The following is a 17,838-nucleotide window of genomic DNA, read 5'->3' on the forward strand; positions in this document are numbered from 1 at the left end:
AAAACTCTGTGCCATTGGACTAAAACTTTGTTCTGTTGCTTTAGACCAACATAGCCATCCACATGAATATATCTTTAGCCAAGATATTGTGTGTACGGACCATTCTACCTAATTGGCCCTCAGTGGGGGATATGCCCCCAATAGGGAAAAGGCATTCCCCCACTGAAGGCCAATTGTGGGTCTTCCCCACTACTTCCCCACTTCCTAAGCCTTCAGGGAAGGCGGTATATAAATACAATAAATAAATACTTGGCATCTCAAAGGCGGAGTAAAGGAAGTATTCCATGGCAAATAAAACAAACGGTTGCATTATAATCACAGTATCCGTTGAAATTCTGCAGACATTAGATGTGCTTAAATGAACCTACAGCCAAAGCTAAGGGATTCTATGACTGGAAGGCAAGGTCATACACCTTTGAAAATGTCGCTGCTGAATTTCTTGTAAAATATGCTATGTAGAATAAGATTGCATAGACTAAGATGCATTCTACTTGCAACAGCCATTAAAGACTTTGCTTGATTTTAAACAATTGATTTCTTTCCACTGCAATTCACTTTAGAGTCCTGGATAGGACAAAAGCAGTTCAAAAATTACTTTCCTTCAAAAATGTAGAGCATACCAAAATATAGATGCAGGTGACAGTTAAGATATTTCCAAGTTTTCAGGAAGTTCTAGGCTCAATATCTCACAAACAGATCCAATAATGGCTTTGGTTATGAAATTTAAAAAGATATGAAACCCAGGAGGCCTCTGGCCCTGTTTAACGGCCCTTCAGGGCCACTGTTTTGGCTGGTGTTTGAAATAGGATGCTGGGTTAGATAGACCACTGGTCTCATCCAGCAGGACTCTTGTGTTTCATAGGGAACTGCACAGGATTAAATACTGTGAATCAAATAATTAAAATTCCATTCATCATGCAAATCATTCTGTTTTTAATATACAGTAACAGCCATGCCCAAAAGGTACCTTTCAGGGCAGGAGATAATGAGGCTAGAAACACCTGGAAAACAAATGCACTACATTTTGGGGCATCCACTACACCTGCTTGTCTGCTAATTTTAGGATTGAGAACACTATTATTTTTAAAGTGTGCTGAGCTTTAAAAACAAGCCCTTAGCTACTGATGTAAAAAGTAGCTAAGATACTTTTAGAATGATAATATGTTTACTAGGAAATGTGAATGTGTTTTCGGAGGGATACCTCTTGCCATTTTTCTTTTTAGTTTAGTTTTAGATTATAGGCTTGACTATGCTCATTTCAATATAGGTAGCATAATTTTTTTTCTACAAAGATTTCAGTGAAATCAATTAAGGGAAAAGGAAGGTCCAGGAGATATTTGTGGAAACACGATCCCTCTTGATTGTGGATAAAAGAAAATATTTTAAGATATTCTGAGCAAAAGACTATTAGGAAAATAAACTGGACAGCAATAGGCACAAGTTTGTGAGTATATCGTTAGGAGCAGTAAGAGGTTGTAAGAGCATGGCCCTTTTTTCTCTTTCCTATCTTTTTCTTAAAATTGAATGTATGGAAGGTCCTCCCTATATTTTGTTCACCGACGTATGGGAAAATAAGTACAATAAAACAAAATAATATTTAAAGATCAAAGAATGTGATGCAATTGGCAAGGCCAAACTGTTGCTGAATTGGTATGCAGTGACCTAAAACTGGCCACTGAGCTCTTGAGAAGCATTGTTGGAGGGGGGAAATTCCCTAAATTATCAGCATTTTAACTTCCTGCTCATGAAAGTAAAGCTTTGAGAGGAGGAATCTTCCAAAGCAGGGGTAGCCAAACTGCGGCCCTCCAGATGTCCATAGACTACAATTCCCATGAGCCCCTGCCAGCATTTGCTGGCAGGGGCTCATGGGAATTGTAGTCCATGGACATCTGGAGGGCCGCAGTTTGACTACCCTTGTTCCGAAAAGAAAACTCAACAACAAGACTAGAGAAAGACTGAAGCGACAGATGTTTAGCAAATACATTAACTCAAAGGCCCAAGAAGTTGGTATGGCAAACAGGCTTGTACAAACAAGACAGGAGTGCAATAAGATAGGAAGGAAACCAATATGCAGGGCATAGGAGAGGAAGTTGAGGAAGGGGGTGGAACAGTTTAGGACAGGGATAGCCAAGCTGTGGCAGCGGCATGCTGCTAGCAGGGGCTCCTGGTAATTGTAGTCCATGGACATCTAGCAAGCCACAGCCCTTTTTAACGGTCAAAATTCAGCTCTTATTGGCTGTTGAGGCTTCACTCTTATCAAAATTCAGCTCCAATTGGCAACTGAAGTTCCACTCTATCAAAACTCAGCTCCTATGGGCCGCTGAAGCTTCACTCTATCAAAGCTCAGCTCCTATTGGCTGTTGAAGCTTCACGCTATCAAACTCAGTTCCAATTGGCTGTTGAAGCTTCACTCTCACTAGGTCACGAGATGTGTTTTACTCCCTTTACCTGACACGTGAAAACAAAGTAAGAGAGGAAAGGAGAATGGTGGATACCATTTTGAGCCATGGATACCATTCTTCCCTTGCAGGAAGAACAGGACAAAAATGCAGCTAGAAGTTAGGAACGATGAGATATTGATCTAAGAAATGCAAGTGACAAAAGAGAAGAAAGATGAATTCTACCAGCCAGGCTTCTCTTTCCAGACAGAAATAAAGAAAAGCGAGCCACTAGCAAGTTGAGGCGAGAGGATGGAAGCAAGAAAAGGAACGTCTGCAGGTGGCAGTCAAGGAGTATGCAAAGCAGGCTGCACAAAATAATGTACCATGCAGCGCAAAGGCCTCTTTGATGGAGACAGGGACCCCCAGGAAGGGGAACTTTTCCTGCAGTGCCTCTTCGTCGTCATGGCCTTCAGAGAGCAGCTTGTCAACCTCATGAGCCTCCTGCAAGGCTGCCTCAAACCTGAGAAGAACAGTTGGATAAGAAGAGAAATAAAAAGAGAAAGCCAGTCAATCCCCGGCAGAAGTCTAACCACTCCGATGACACATGAAGCTGCCTTCCACTGGGTCATCAAAATCAGTGTTGCCTTCTCCAACTGGCAGCAGCTCCCAAGGTCTCAGGCAGCAGACTGTCACAAGACCTGCTGCCTGGTCCTTTTAACAGCAGACGCCAGGGACTGAACCTGGGACCTTCTTCACAGTGAATCCCATCCCTACGCCGCCACTCCCACTATCCCCCCACACTCCTTTTTGGGTCCAGCCAGCAGCAGAGCTGGAGAAGTCTTTCCGAAGGGAAAGCAAAAGAGAGCCAAAACCAATGGGGCTCTCCTTTGCAGCAATCCCCGTCCTCTGGCCATGTCTCGTGACCCATCCTCTGAGCAGCAAAGAGAGCAGTGCCTGATCTGTCCCCAGCTTTGTGCCAGAGGAGATGGATGGTTCTGCCCCAGTTCTTGGTTGGATCAGAGCTTGAGAGGTTTTTAGGAGAAAAGGAGCATGAGCGTGTGCCCATTTTCAGTGCACTGCCAGGTTAAAGCAGAATTGTGCAAGTGGAGGATACACTGGCAGCCCGTACGGGGTAGGTAGTTAAAGTGTTGGACTAGGATATGAGGAACCCAAGTTCTGCCACGGAGGCTTCCTGGATGACCTTGGGCCAGTCGTATGAACCCATGTCACGGAGTGGTTTTGAGGATAAAACAGAGAATGATGGGTCCTCACTGGGGAAAATGGCAGAATGAATAAACAATCATTTTCTGAAATGACTAGATTGTTAAACAGCATTCTGTACTTCGAATCAGGAGCCCTGAACTGAACTCCTGTCCTCTCATGCCAACTTTGGACAAGTCACCAACTATTTGTAAATAGGATTTCTGAAAACTGGTTAGGGGAGCCAAGATGAGGGAGGGCAACTGAATGGAACCTCCTTGCTTAAAGACGGAATCAATCTGAATAAGAAATGCTGGAGAGAAATAACGTGGGATGGCTTTTTTCTTTATGCTCTGGCTGAAAGCGTCCCAAAAATTCTGAGTAGCTGTTGTGGGAGACTGAGCAATCAGTTACAAAGGACGTGCCTCGGTTTACCTCCAGTCACACAGTGAAGAGCTTTTTGCTGTGGTAGCAGGTGCTGCCAAACAAATATTTTCTTAAAAGATCTACACATCCAATCAAATATCGAGAGGGCCATCAAAACCCCAATTTGGCCCCTCCTGCTTTCTAAAAACACTTGACAGATACCAGAAAAGGGGTCAGTGGGCATCTGATCCAGCAGGGCTATTCTTAGGTTCTATGCTTTTTTTTAAAAAAAAGGGGCCTCTTGTGGCGCAGGGTGATAAGGCCACTCACATGCTGTCTGAAGCTCTGACCATGAGGCTGGGAGTTTGATCCCAGCAGCCGGCTGAAGGTTGACTCAGCCTTCCATCCTTCCGAGGTCAGTAAAATGAGTACCCAGCTTGCTTGCTGGGGGGTAAACCGTAATGACTGGGGAAGGGAATGGCAAACCATCCTGTATTGAGTCTGCCAAGAAAACCCTAGAAGGCATCGCCCCAAGGGTCAGACATGACTCGGTGCTTGCACATGGGATACCTTTACCTTTATGCTTTTTTTCTGACCAGTATGCAGCACAATTTAATGTTTCTAGTTTGAAAACAGACTGTCCTTGGCCAGCAAAATGACTGAGAAGCACTATCTGAATGATGCAGCGAAGATACAGTTTGGATACAGAAACCTGCACATTAGCTGCTTCTGCTATGCAAAGCATAATCATAGAATTGCTTCTGAGCATTTTTCAGGCGTAGAAGTGCTCCAACAAAATAGTGCAAAATCAGTAATAATGCAGCAATTCTAGCAGAGTGCAACACTTGCCTGACTCTAACTTGCCAAATTTCAAACCTTTGGACAGAAAGCATGAATTATTGTTTTTTTTCCGGCTCACCTGTCCTTGACGACTGCATTGATCAGTGGGTTGACTTCTTTGATCCTCTCAATGTAAGTTTCAATGACCTTTACACATGTCACCTGCAGAGAATCAAAAAATTAAGAAATATATTTTTAATTTTCCTGTCTGGCTAGCTAGTTTCCAGAGCAGCACTGGAGGAGTCTAATTCTGCTTTGCTTTATATAAAATATAGTGTTTATTTCTTAGATCTATAAACTGCTCCCTCCTTAACAGGCTCAGGGAGTATACAACATATTCTCTATAAATATAAAATTCTAATAAGACAGTAAAACCCTAAAGCAGTAACCTTGTTCCCATTATATCACCTCTTGGCCGTGTTCTTATTACTGTGTCATTAGGCCATCCATGCTGGTATACCCTGAAGGAGGGAGAGGACTCAGTGGAACAGGCTTCCTCGGAAGGTGGTGGGTTCTCCATCTTTAGAAATTTTTAAAGAGAGGCTGGATAGCCATCTGACGGAGAGACTGATTCTGTGAAGGCTCAAGGGGATGGCAGGTGACAGTGGATGAGCGACAGGGTTGCGAGTGTCTTGCATAGTGCAGGGGGTTGGACTAGATGACCCAGGAGGTCCCTTCCAACTCTATGATTCTATGACTATTAATTTTACTTGTTTGCTCTGGCCTCAACTGTTCATCCGGTAGAATAGCATCATTTTACAGACCCTGTGGAACTTTGATAGTTCCATCAGAGCCCAGGGCCCATTCCACACACACTGGATAATGCACTTTCAGTGTGCTTTTGCAGCTGGATTTTTCCGTGCAGAACAGGAAATCTACTTCTAAAGTGCATTGAAAGCACATTATCCAGCGTATGCAGAATGGGCCCAGGTCTCCACTGTCAGGAACTGTCAGCATATTCATACTTGATGATCTTAGTGTTCGGGGGGCATATTGGGAGTGGCGGCCCCTCAAATAATATGGGTTGACCAACAATGTGGTGGATTTGGACCCAGAAGACCCAGGTGCCAACTTCCACTCAGCCATCAAGCTTGCTGAATAAACCTTGGTTGTTCATTATTTTCTACCATATGAGTTGCTGTTTGGTGGTAGAGGTGGGAAAATAGGACCCCGACCATACCAGCTTAAACACCTTGGTGAAACTATGATCTGTCAATGCTGATAAATAAAATGCCTGATAAATCCACACTGGAATCATACAGGTGAAGATAAGACAACTCACAAGGGGCATGAGCGGAGATGGATAGAAGGGGGAGCTTCAGGGAGAGGCCAGTGGTTTCAAGCTCTCAGTTACTGCTCCCTTGTAGCTTGGCACTGACTTCCTTAATCCCTCCTCTGCTTGGAGAAGGTCCCTAAGTCCTAGAAGGATGGGGCTTGCGTTCAAGTTAAAATGCCTGCAACGCAACCTGTCTGAACACAACAGTCAATACAAAGATAAGGCCAAGTGCAGTTTTTAACTCTGAATTTTTTGAAGGACGACTGCAAAATTAACAAATACCCCGGACAAAGCTGCTGGTGAAATGCATAGGGAATTTTTAAAAAAATTAACAGAGTAATATATATATATTAGATAGATAGATAGATAGATAGATAGATAGATAGATAGATAGATAGATAGATAGATAGATAGATAGATAGATAGATAGATAGATAGATAGATAGATAGATAGATAGATAGATAGATAGATAGATAGAATATTTATTTATCTATTTATTTGATTTCTATACCGCCCTTCCCTAAGGCTCAGGGCGGTTTACATACAACATGGGGGATACATGGAAAGAATTAGTACATAACATAAACAAATACAACAACAACAACAATCCAATAACACGATTTCAGTGATCGTAAACAATACAACAGGAACAGAACCCAGCCAAGGCCCCCGAGAAGACAGACTGGTTCAGGCCATGGAGGGGATGTCTGAGGGGGGACCTGTTGACGGTCTCAGGCAAATGCCTTGTGGAGGAGCTCCCTTTTACAGGCCCTGTAAAAGATGCATCTTATTCTATCTGATTTTTTATTCCCATCAGTCTTAGCCTTATTTTTTAATCTCCTGGGACTGGTGTGGCTCTTTATTTCCTTGGCTCAACCCAACAATCACCGGTATCCTGTCTGCTGAACAAGCCTGAGTCAGTTCCAGAAACTTCAGTTCCCACTAGGTGCCCATTTAAACTACCATATTATCATATCCCAAATGCAGGAACAGGCTAGACAGGACTTAGCTTTTCTACTTGGAAATCAGCCACAAGGAAGCTTCCAGAGGTGGCTTATTAATCCATTAATTCCTACACAAATGAGAACCTCTACCATAAGATAAGGACCTGCAGACGAAGAATGTATGCATGAAAAATGTGTATACAGATCCGGTCACTGTCCTAAATAAGATCAATGACCAAGCAGCAGGGAAGTCTAAACCAGCTGTCTGCAGCCTTTGCAGAGATGGGGCCAGCCCCAAATTGTGCCTGCAACCTATTTTTTAATTTTTTACACTATGTCCATCCAGGACCTCAAGAAAAAGCAGATAGGTTTTGTGTGCTTTAATAGCGTTGTAGCAGAGGGATTTTTTTTTACTGCTACATGTGGGCTTTGAAGAACTTTTGTGTGTCATGAATTTCATCCAGCAGGTAAATGGTAAACTGTGTGGGAGATGGGATTTTCAGCAGGTGCCGCTTTTTGAATGCACAAATGAAGACCTTGGCAAAACTTCCTTTGCCATACAACAGGTAAAGCACAGCAGACAGTATAGTGTTATATGCTAAATTATAAGTGATGCCTTTTATGCTGTTAAAGTAGTAAAATAAGTTTGTTTAATAAGAAAATGTTGCACATATCTCAGTTTCCCTCAATATTTTTTCCTGGCTTTCCATGACTTCAACATTTCTAGAACTATTTATATCTCTTAAGAAATTAAATCTTCTGCAGCTAGTCTTACAGGTTCTGGAAGGTTTCAATTTGCCATGTATGGAGACTGCTTAGAGACGTTATCTACATATGTACATTTGCATTCAAGATTCCAGTCAAGATTCCTAGTTATATCTGGAATGTGAATTTAAAACAGAAGAGGAGGCACTTGGTTCTAGCATTCCTACGCAAAACACTCTGAACTTTTGGTCCTTCCAAAGCTTAGCTGCCAGTTCCCATTTGGCAGAGAAACAGTCTTTAAAAAACAAAAACAAACAACCCGCCCCCCCCCCCACCGCCAAAAAAACCTCTAGAAGTGGCCAAATCCTCATTTCTCTTGTCTTTCCACAGTGCTTTGAGTTGTTTCAGGAGAATCCGTCTGTCTCATCCAGAGATATGCAGGTGAAGCTTACACCATCTTTCCCACATAAAAACCAGTGAGAACTTTCCAGCTGGAGTTCAATCCAAATTTATTCTGCTGAAGAAACTTTATTTTGCTGCATTTCCCCCATGACTTATTCCCCATTTTGAAAACTGACATTCTCATGTACCGTTTTTTGCTATTGTGCAAAAGGGGGAGGGGAAAACCAACATATTTTGAACCACTGAAAGTGGAGGGGAGGGGGGGAAAGGAAAAAAAGGGGGAGACACATCAGGTTCTCTAGGGCTGGGGTAGTCAACTTGTGGTCCTCCAGATGTTCATGGACTACAATTCCCATGAGCCCCTGCCAGCGTTTGCTGGCAGGGGCTCATGGGAATTGTAGTCCATGAACATCTGAAGGACCACAGGTTGACTACCCCTGCCCTAGGGAATTGCTAGCAGCGTCCCACTTCCACTTATGCACATTTTTGTCCCCAAAAAATACAGTACCAAGTGAAAGCAATTTTCACTCCCCAAAAACTTCCACAGTTCAGATGCCACACCAACCCCCAGCACGATCAATAAATTCCAAATAGGCGAGATCGGGACAAGAGGGAAAACTGAGAATTCCCGGAAAACCCACAATTCATATACAATCATGAGCAATGAGCCCGGAGAAGGCCGCGAGTCTCGGCCGGGTGGTTGGTGGGGGATCGGCCTTCCCCTTCCCTTTCTCCCCTTTCAAAGCCCATTTTTATAAATGGGCTTTGAAACTAGCATTGCAATAAAGCCAAATTATGAAATTAGAAAGCAACCCAAAACAGATACCATGATATATAGAGAATACTGCGGTTTTCTTGCTTCTGATGACATTGCCAGGTCAAAAGACAAGTTCAAGGAGCACAGACCATTTTGTCTCGAAAGACACTGTGCTGGGGGGGTGGGTTGCATAAACAAGATCCCAGCGGCCTTCAAGCAAGATAAACCCTGGCCTTGTAAATACAGCTAAGTTCATATTAGACCAGTGGTTCTCAACCTTCCTAATGCCACGGCCCTTTAATACAGTTCCTCATGTTGTGGTGCCCCCCCAATCATAAAATTAGGCAAGGGTTCTTTCACAGAAATTAAACCAAAACTGACCAATGGCGTGAAGATCCATTGTTCTGGATTGTATATAAATTGGTTTTTTTCCAGGGTTTCTCAGTTCAGTTCTGCCTCTTGCCCCACCATGCCGATCTCACTCTTTTCTGCTGCTCCAGACAGACCAACAGTCTAACTTGATCAACCCCGCAAAGCTGTTGTGTGGATGGCACCCCCTCCCCCAGCCAAGCCGCTTGCCCTGCCATGACCTCTGTGAAAGGGTCGTCTGACCCCCAAAGGGGTCCCGACCCCCAGGTTGAGAACCACTGTATTAGACCCTTTAGCTCAAAGTTTCATTTATGGAATCAGGCGTGGGGTGGGCTACAGAGACTTGCTAGACAACACAATTACTCTTCATCACACCTTGCACACTCACAACAACACTTGGTCAGGGTGAACAGAACTGCTGATATATTCATGTGTTCAGAGTTAGAGGCAGCCACAGTTGCCAATTTTTAAACTAAATGATGGACAACAGAAGGTCACAAGGGCAACAGGGCAAAACCAGAAGGAGAAATGGCCTACTAGAATCACAACTTCCTCATAATAGTATAGGGAGAAGGGAGAAGGGAGAAGGGAGAAGGGAGAAGGGAGAAGGGAGAAGGGAGAAGGGAGAAGGGAGAAGGGAGAAGGAGAAGGAGAAGGAGAAGGAGAAGGAGAAGGAGAGATGCCGCTTTTCTCTACCCGAAAGAGGCTCAAAGCGGCTTACAGTCGCCTTCCCTTTCCTCTCCCCACAACAAACACCCTGTGAGGTGGTTGAGGCTGAGAGAGCCCTGATATTCCTGCTCGGTCAGAACAGCTTTATCAGCGCTGTGGGGAGTCCAAGGCCACCCAGCTGGCTGCATGTGGGGGAGTGTAAAATTGAACCCAGCAGATTAGAAGTCTGCACTCCTAACCACTACACCAAACTGGCTCTCATAGAGCTAGTGCAGCGAGTGGCTAAGAGACAGAGCCAAGCAACAGGAAGCTTTGATTTGGACTCCTTACTCTGCTGTGAACTGATACTTCAAGTAGTCTCAGCCACCCATCTACATTATGGAAATAATAATAGTAATCTACCTTGTGTTACCCAAATGGGCTGGTTTGCCTGGTGTGCCAACGCCCAATGAAGGCCACAACAGGGAAATCCCAGAAGCCAGAACTTGACTGCATTAAAGGGGAACTTGGCAGCAATGGCCCGAGAATTCCATTAGTGAGGCACTCACAATAAGCTTTTTCACACAGTGTGACAACTTCTTAGACATGTACAAACGTCTTCTGGTTACTGCATATCATCTTAGCTGTATAAGCACATTTCAGCTATGGTGTCAAGGATATATTTGGCCCTCATGGCCTTGCAGACCTAATTATCCTATGTCAGCAGTTTCACTTATTCTGCCACTTTCCCATTCATCTTGCTTAGATGGTCCCCGGCATCGTGTCCCCTTACCCACCTGATTACATTCTGCTTTTGACACAGTGGCCAGAATCAACCAAAACTGAAGTCAGCTTATTCACTCCTTTACATGGCACAAGCCTTATTAATTGTGCCACCTTGTCTATCTCTTGCAGGGAATTTTGTAGTTGTGGTTGGAAAACAAGAGACCAATGCCAATTTGCCATTCCATCCCATTCATTATTAAATGTCAGTTTCTCCCAGTTTGGCAAAAGGGGTAAGAGAATTACTACAGTTGGCAGCGTCTGATTTGAAGGGAAGATAAGTGGGTGTTTGAGCAAATGCCAATTTAGTCTTTCATAAACCTTCCCATATCAATAGAGCAGGGGTAGTCAAACTGCGGCCCTCCAGATGTCCATGGACTACAATTCCCATGAGCCCCTGCCAGCAAACGCTGGCAGGGGCTCATGGGAATTGTAGTCCATGGACATCTGGAGGGCCGCAGTTTGACTACCCTTGCAATAAAGCTTCCAAACTGTGACTAATCTGTAACAATGATGAAATGGTGGTAAGAGTGAGATGAAACAATCATATAATGGCACACCTTGAAGACTAACCATGTTCATTTCGGTATGGGGTTTTATGAGTCAAAGCTCACTGCTTCAGATACATGCTTTGGAAATTTATAGGGATAATTACAGAAAAGGAAGGCAGGAGGAGTCAAGGCAGAGAGACATTTGGTGTGCATCCCTCCAGCAAAGTTTCGTAAGTATAAATCTCTGTCTGAGGTATTAGCCATGACGTGTACTGGATCACGAGAGAGGTAAAACGTCCCAAGCCTGTTTTGGGATACAAAGGAACACAGTAATGAGACAAAAGAAGTTCCAGTACAACTGATCCAGAAAGAGGATTCTGGAGTTTAAATAAATGAACTGACATCGATACAAGTTTATTGTTGTTTTTGTTAGGTGCGAAGTCGTGTCCGACCCATCGCGACCCCATGGACAATGATCCTCCAGGCCTTCCTGTCCTCTACCATTCCCCGGAGTCCATTTAAGTTTGCACCTACTGCTTCAGTGACTTTATCCAGCCACCTCATTCTCTGTTGTCCCCTTCTTCTTTTGCCCTCAATTGCTCCCAGCATTAGGCTCTTATCCAGGGAGACTTCCTTCTAATGAGGTGGCCAAAGTATTTGAGTTTCATCTTCAGGATCTGGCCTTCTAAGGAGCAGTCAGGGCTGATCTCCTTGAGGACTGACTGGTTTGTTCGCCTTGCAGTCCAAGGGACTCGCAAGAGTCTTCTCCAGCACCAGAGTTCAAAAGCCTCAATTCTTTGACGCTCGGCCTTCCTTATGGTCCAACTTTCACAGCCATACATTGCAACTGGGAAGACCAGTTGCGGCTCGCAGTTGCTCTGGCGGGGACTCGGAGGGACCTATCGGCAGGCGCTTCACGCCTGCCGATTGATCCCTCCAGTAGTCTGTCCAGAGGAAGGGGCCAATCGGCACCCTTCCTCATCACGGACACATCCCACCTCCCAAGCCCTTATCCTTTTATTTAGTCCGCGGCGCCCGCGGCGCTGTGGGCTGTGTTAAGATGAAACAAACTAGGAACAGCCAATTAAAGTTTCTACAAAGCAGGGATCTTTGGCAAGGCCTGTCTAAGGAGCAATGGAATGAAAACAAAACATTCAAGTTGTGAACACAGCACTGTGGGGAGCTGCAAGCTGAGAAATGTGCAATGCTGCTTTTTTGCTGTGCACTAGAAGTGGAAGACAATAAAAGTCTTATCAAGATGGCTGAGACTCATTTGCCGTAAAAGACACAAATGACTAATAATATGGTTGAATTTATGAAGCTATCTTATAGCATTTAAAGGCCATTGTTTTTAATTAACTTAGACCAGCCTTTCTCAACCTTCTTACCATGAAGAAACCCTTGAAACAGTCTTCAGGCTTTGAGAACCCCAGAAGTGGCATGATCATCCAGAATATAGTTGGGAAGCACTGGGTATTTAGGTGGGGGTCAATATAAGGTCTTTATCACCCAATAAACGTTTAACAAATTTAAAAGATATCTAAGAAATCAATTAACTCCCACCCATTTGGGAAACCCTTCCAAGACCATCAAGAAAACCCAGGATTTCACAAAACCCATACTCAGATTTTACCAAACCCAAACTGGAGACTTTATTCCAATTTCCCGCAGGCTGTATATAGAATCATAGAGTTGTAATATGGTCAAATCTCTAACACAGCTTATTTACGGTGCCCAACTGAGCCCTTATAACATCTTTGCTACATTAGAGAAAATTCAGTCTGGCTTTCTTAGAGCCTTGTTTAATGCCCCAAATGCATGACCAATGCAGTCCTCCACCATGGGAATTGTAGTCCATGGATATCCGGAGAGCCAGTTTGGCCACCCCTGAACTACTGGCTGAAAACAGCTGACAGGCCTAATACTTCTTTTTTTTTCTGTTACCACAACCTGCCTGGAGTGAAGAAATAATTTTTAAAAAAATTACGGTACTTATGGGACGCCTAGATTCTGAGCAAAGATCTTGGTTCACCAATGTCTCATTGAAATCAAGTTCCAAAACAAGATAGCTCTCCTTCCATTCCTGTGTACAGATTTAAAATCAGGGGCAGGAATCTCCACCGCTCTATATTTATCAATCATCTCCAAATTCTGATGGGCCTTTTCTAGAGTCCATTTTGATGCTTTTCCACCAGCCTTACTCACTGAAGAATTCCAACACTGGCCAACATATGCACAGTTTTGACCCTGTAGTGCTAATTAAATTGAGACGATTTCTCAAATTTTATTTTATTGTGAATTTCATGGAGATCTCAGGAATCATCTAATTCTGCCCCTGTCGACTTCGTGCTTTGGACATTTCAGTTTTTCTAACTACCCTAACAATTTATTACCTTCTTACTTGAAAGTTTCCAGCATCTGATAATCAGGGGCAACGTTTTGTTGTACGGCTAGCAGAAAGACATTTTTTGCTGGCTTAGGAGCTGGTGCTTACTCGTTTACACACTCTGAAAGTAAAAAAAAATCACTCCCACCAGTGTTATTTCTGGCTGAAATTACGGGCAGTGTCGATCGGGGGGCTGTATTGTGCTTGGAAACTTTACAGACAATTGCTTGTGGAAGGATTTCTGCCAAAGAAGCATCGCTTATTCGTTGCTTTGACCGGTTTAAGGGGGGGAAATGGCGATCGCGATGCCGGAAGCTCGGGTGCGAGAGATTAGGGAGGGACATGCTTGCTACCGCTGTATTGAGAACACACATGTCTTTTTCGGATGTGTTTCAGGTTGTTCTCAAGAGTCTAGCGTTTTTTTTAGGGGGAATCCACTTTTGTGGATTTTTGCCGAACAATTTTTGCAATTGTTGCCGAACAAAAAATAAACAGCGTTACACAATGGTAACACATCAGCAACATTAACACTGTGCGGAATGGCCCTGAGTATTTCCACTCTGACTTGCAGCTGCTTGCCCAACTCTAGGGAAGGAAATTCTAGGAGATTTGGGGATGAAGCCTGGGGAGGTGAAGAAGTTAAGCAGGAATGAAATGATATGAAGTACAGGCTCTGAAGTAGCCATTTTTTCCCATAAGATTTGATCTACATGGACTGGTGATCAGTCATAAATCCGGAAGAGCTCAAAGTCCTGCTTGAAGGCTGACAAACTTTAATCCTAGTACAGGTCTTCCTCATACTCTCGCAGCTGATCCTTTTAACTGGGAATAGCAGGGACTGGGCCTGGGATTTTTTGCACCCAAAATGTAAATTATTGCCAATGCTTCTTAGACTCTATCAAAAGAGATGATGTTGAAGAAGCGGCAGGACTGGATTTTCCTTCACTAAGAACACTGTAATCACTGCATTTCTTTGCCAATAAAAACAGACCACGGACCTATCCAAGGCAGTCTTAATCTCCCAAGTGTAGCAAATCCAGAATGCTTGGAAACCATAACCTGCCCTATGAAACACATTTCAAGATATGAGGATTGGGGAATGTAGGGTTTCCGACTGTAGTTTCAGAAATTCCTGGGGATCTGTGGGGGGGGGGGGGACTGGGGAAGGAGCTCAGTGAGGCTGTGATGCTGCCATACAGTCTGCCCTCCAAAGCTGCCAGGCAGGGATCACTCCAAGGCAGTGATTCCCAACCAGGGTTCTGGGCAATCCAGGGGTTACATGGCCTTTCCCAAAAATTCAGATGGCCACTGAGATCTCTAGGGATTACTGGAGTCCACTTCCCCTGTTGCTCTACAGATCTCATCTTTCTTCACTTCTGGGGTTTCTTAGAAGCCTGAAAAATATTTCAGGGGTCCTCCACGGTCAAAAGGTTGAAAAAGGCTGCTACAAGGGAATTAATCTATACAAATCATTGTAATTCTAGAACTCCATGCCTGATCTAGAGAGTGGCAACCCTAGAGTACAGCTGTGGCTACTAATCTGGAAAACCGGGTTTCATTCCCCACTCCTCCACATGCAACTAACCTTGGGCTAGTCACAGTCCAATTACAGCTGTACTCACAGAGCAGTTTCTATCAGAGTTCTATCATCTTCACCTACCTCTCAGGGTATCTGTTGTGGGGAGAGGAAGGGAAGATGATTGTAAGCTGCCTTGAGACTCTTTCAGGTAGGGAAAAGCAGGGTATAAAAACCAACTCTTATAAGATCCGGCTTTCTCAACCAGGGTTTCATCAACAGTTTTCTTTGTCTGGGCCCCCACCTGATGGAATGAGCTCCCAGAGGAGATCAGGGACCTGCTGGAAGCTAGATGAGTTCCACAAGGTCTAAAAAAGGAAGCTCTTATGACAGGCATTTGGTTGAGGTCGACCAAACCAACATCTACTGGGGGCCCCAGAACCCCATGAAGTAAACATCCTGAAGTGACCAGCCATGGGATTGTTAACATGTTAATGTTGTTCAACCAGTTATTGAACATATTAGAACCACAGTTATCAGTGTTATTTATTTAACGTTATTACTGAGTTATGCGGTATTTGTTCCATGTTCTACCATGTTCCACGTAAACCGCCCTGAGCCGCAAACAAACAAACCCTGGGGTTACTTGACGGCCCTGGGTTTCCTGAATGGGTGGGAGTTAATTAATTTTAATGTATTCTACCATTTTGTTAAACATTTATAAGGCGTTATGACTATATATATGGTCATGTCGAGCTGCCTGCCCCTCCCAAAATGGCCAGTGATGGGCCTGGAAGGGGAAGGGCCCTAGGTGGGCATGTACACAGCTCTGCTTCCCAACCATATTCTGCAGGATCACCGCACTTACAGGGTTTCTCAAAGCCTGAGGAATGTTTTCAGGAGTTTCTAAATGGTCAACATTTTGAAAAAGGCCATTCTAGATTAAGTACAGCCTAGCGCTGCCAGTGCCCTTTGGCCGCTAGCAGGAGATGCAGGACACAGATCCGGGTTGGCAAACATTTGGCAATGGAGCCTGGGCAGGACAGTGCCCCTTAGACACCCCTCAAAGCACCCACTTTCTCCAAAGGATAGATTTTTGCTATATATTCCCACTGTCATGATGCTCAGTTCAAAGTCTGACAAAGAATGCTTGCACTCGAAAGCTCACGCCCTGAATAAATCTCTGTTGGTCCTAAAGGTGCCACTGGACTCTGATTTCATTTCTCCAAAGGAATTGATCTCTCTAGTCTGGAAGCTGGCATGCCTGGTACAGAGAAATGCCCCTGACAGTTATCCCCAACTCCCTGGTCCCTCCACAATAACTTTTCCCAAGGGAATCAGAAATAGCTCTTTCCTCCTCCCACAACCCCTGGCCAAGAGCACGACCCCCGCCCCCACACACAGACACACCCTTGACCAGGGGTAGTCAAACTGCGGCCCTCCAGATGTCCATGGACTACAATTCCCAGGAGCCCCCTGCCAGCATTCGCTGGCAGGGGGCTCCTGGGAATTGTAGTCCATAGACATCTGGAGGGCCGCAGTTTGACTACCCCTGCCCTTGACCTATCCTAAACTACATCTCCCAGAACTCTTCGCGGGGGACCCTTTCTCTTAAAGGGACCGGTTCGTTCGCCCGCTTCTCTTCCTCCCGACCCCCCCATCCCTTTACCTCTTTCCTGCGGATCCGCCGCGCGAGCTCTCGGGCGGAGAGGAGCAGCAGCTCGTGGGTCGGCGGCGGGACCGCGCGGGCGTTGCGCCGGGGGCTCGAGGGCGGCGGCGGCGGCGGGGTCGGGCCGGGGGCGGCGAGGGAGGAGGCGCGCGACACCAGCCCCAGCAGCGCCAGGAGGACGCGCGACAAGAAGCGCAGGGCGCGCGCCGCGAAACGCTCCGCGCGAGACAGCGCCATGGCGAAGGAGCGAGGAGAGCGCGAGAGAAGCGAGCGGGGCTGCGGCGGACGCGTCCTGTGGCCGGCCCCGCCTTCCTCCGGCGGGGCAAGGGGCGGGCGCCTGGAGGCGGAGGCGGCCGGCGTCGTTTCGCTGTCCGGGCCACGCGCCGCTCCCTCCCACGTGCGGAAGACGGCTGCAGGGACATGCCTCCGCAAAAAGACCGGATTAGCGCCGCGTCACCGCCGCATGAACTGGGTCAAAGGGGACTTTCCGCTTGCAAACGCAGGGGCAGGTTCCCACCTCCCGCCGGGACGCTATGGGGGGGAGCGGGAGGAGAGAGTCAGTAGCATTTTTGCACGTTTTCTTCCCTCATGGGACTGCAGAGGATCTGCATTGGCCTCCGTCCAGCCAAGGCTAGGATTGCCTTGCTGTTGATGATGACCGCACAAGTCCAATGTTTACTGGTCTACGGGTTATTTATTATTATTTTTATTATTATTATTATTATTATTATTATTATTATTATTATTATTATTTAATTTTTAGACCGCACTTCTCCAAATAGGTCTCAGGGCGGTTTACAACATAAATAGTTAAAACACAATATTTATTGATTTATACTTACATTTCCATTACATTTCTTAATTGAGAGCCAGTTTGGTTGAGGTGACCAGACCAGATTTTAACATTGGTAAAGCGGGACGCCATTGACCGGACATTAACTGGACAAGAAGGGGGGGGGGGAAATCCACCTAATGCCTTTTTGTCTTCGACCTAGTGGACGTTTTAGAAATTCAAGATGTGGTGACGGGCCCCACAGCAGAAGAAGTGCCCACTTGATCCTGTGATGGAAGGGGTGGTTTTATCTCCCTGTGCATTCAAAGATG

General features: G+C 45.3%; 1 protein-coding gene across 1 annotated transcript in view; it reads right to left on the reverse strand.

The window, feature by feature from the left end:
• Nucleotides 1–17,118, reverse strand: part of FAAH2 (fatty acid amide hydrolase 2) — a 36,453-nt gene extending 19,335 nt beyond the window's left edge. The window contains exons 1-3 of the mRNA XM_077308036.1: nucleotides 16,735–17,118; nucleotides 4,867–4,949; nucleotides 2,765–2,901 (exon numbers count right to left, since the gene is read on the reverse strand). Coding sequence (XP_077164151.1) covers nucleotides 2,765–2,901; nucleotides 4,867–4,949; nucleotides 16,735–16,971 — 457 coding nt within the window. The 5' untranslated portion in view covers nucleotides 16,972–17,118. The remainder of the gene's footprint in view (nucleotides 1–2,764; nucleotides 2,902–4,866; nucleotides 4,950–16,734) is intronic.
• Between the last annotated feature and the right edge of the window lie 720 nt (nucleotides 17,119–17,838).

Source organism: Paroedura picta, chromosome 13 (genome assembly GCF_049243985.1).
Source record: "Paroedura picta isolate Pp20150507F chromosome 13, Ppicta_v3.0, whole genome shotgun sequence".
Lineage (NCBI taxonomy): Eukaryota > Metazoa > Chordata > Lepidosauria > Squamata > Gekkonidae > Paroedura > Paroedura picta.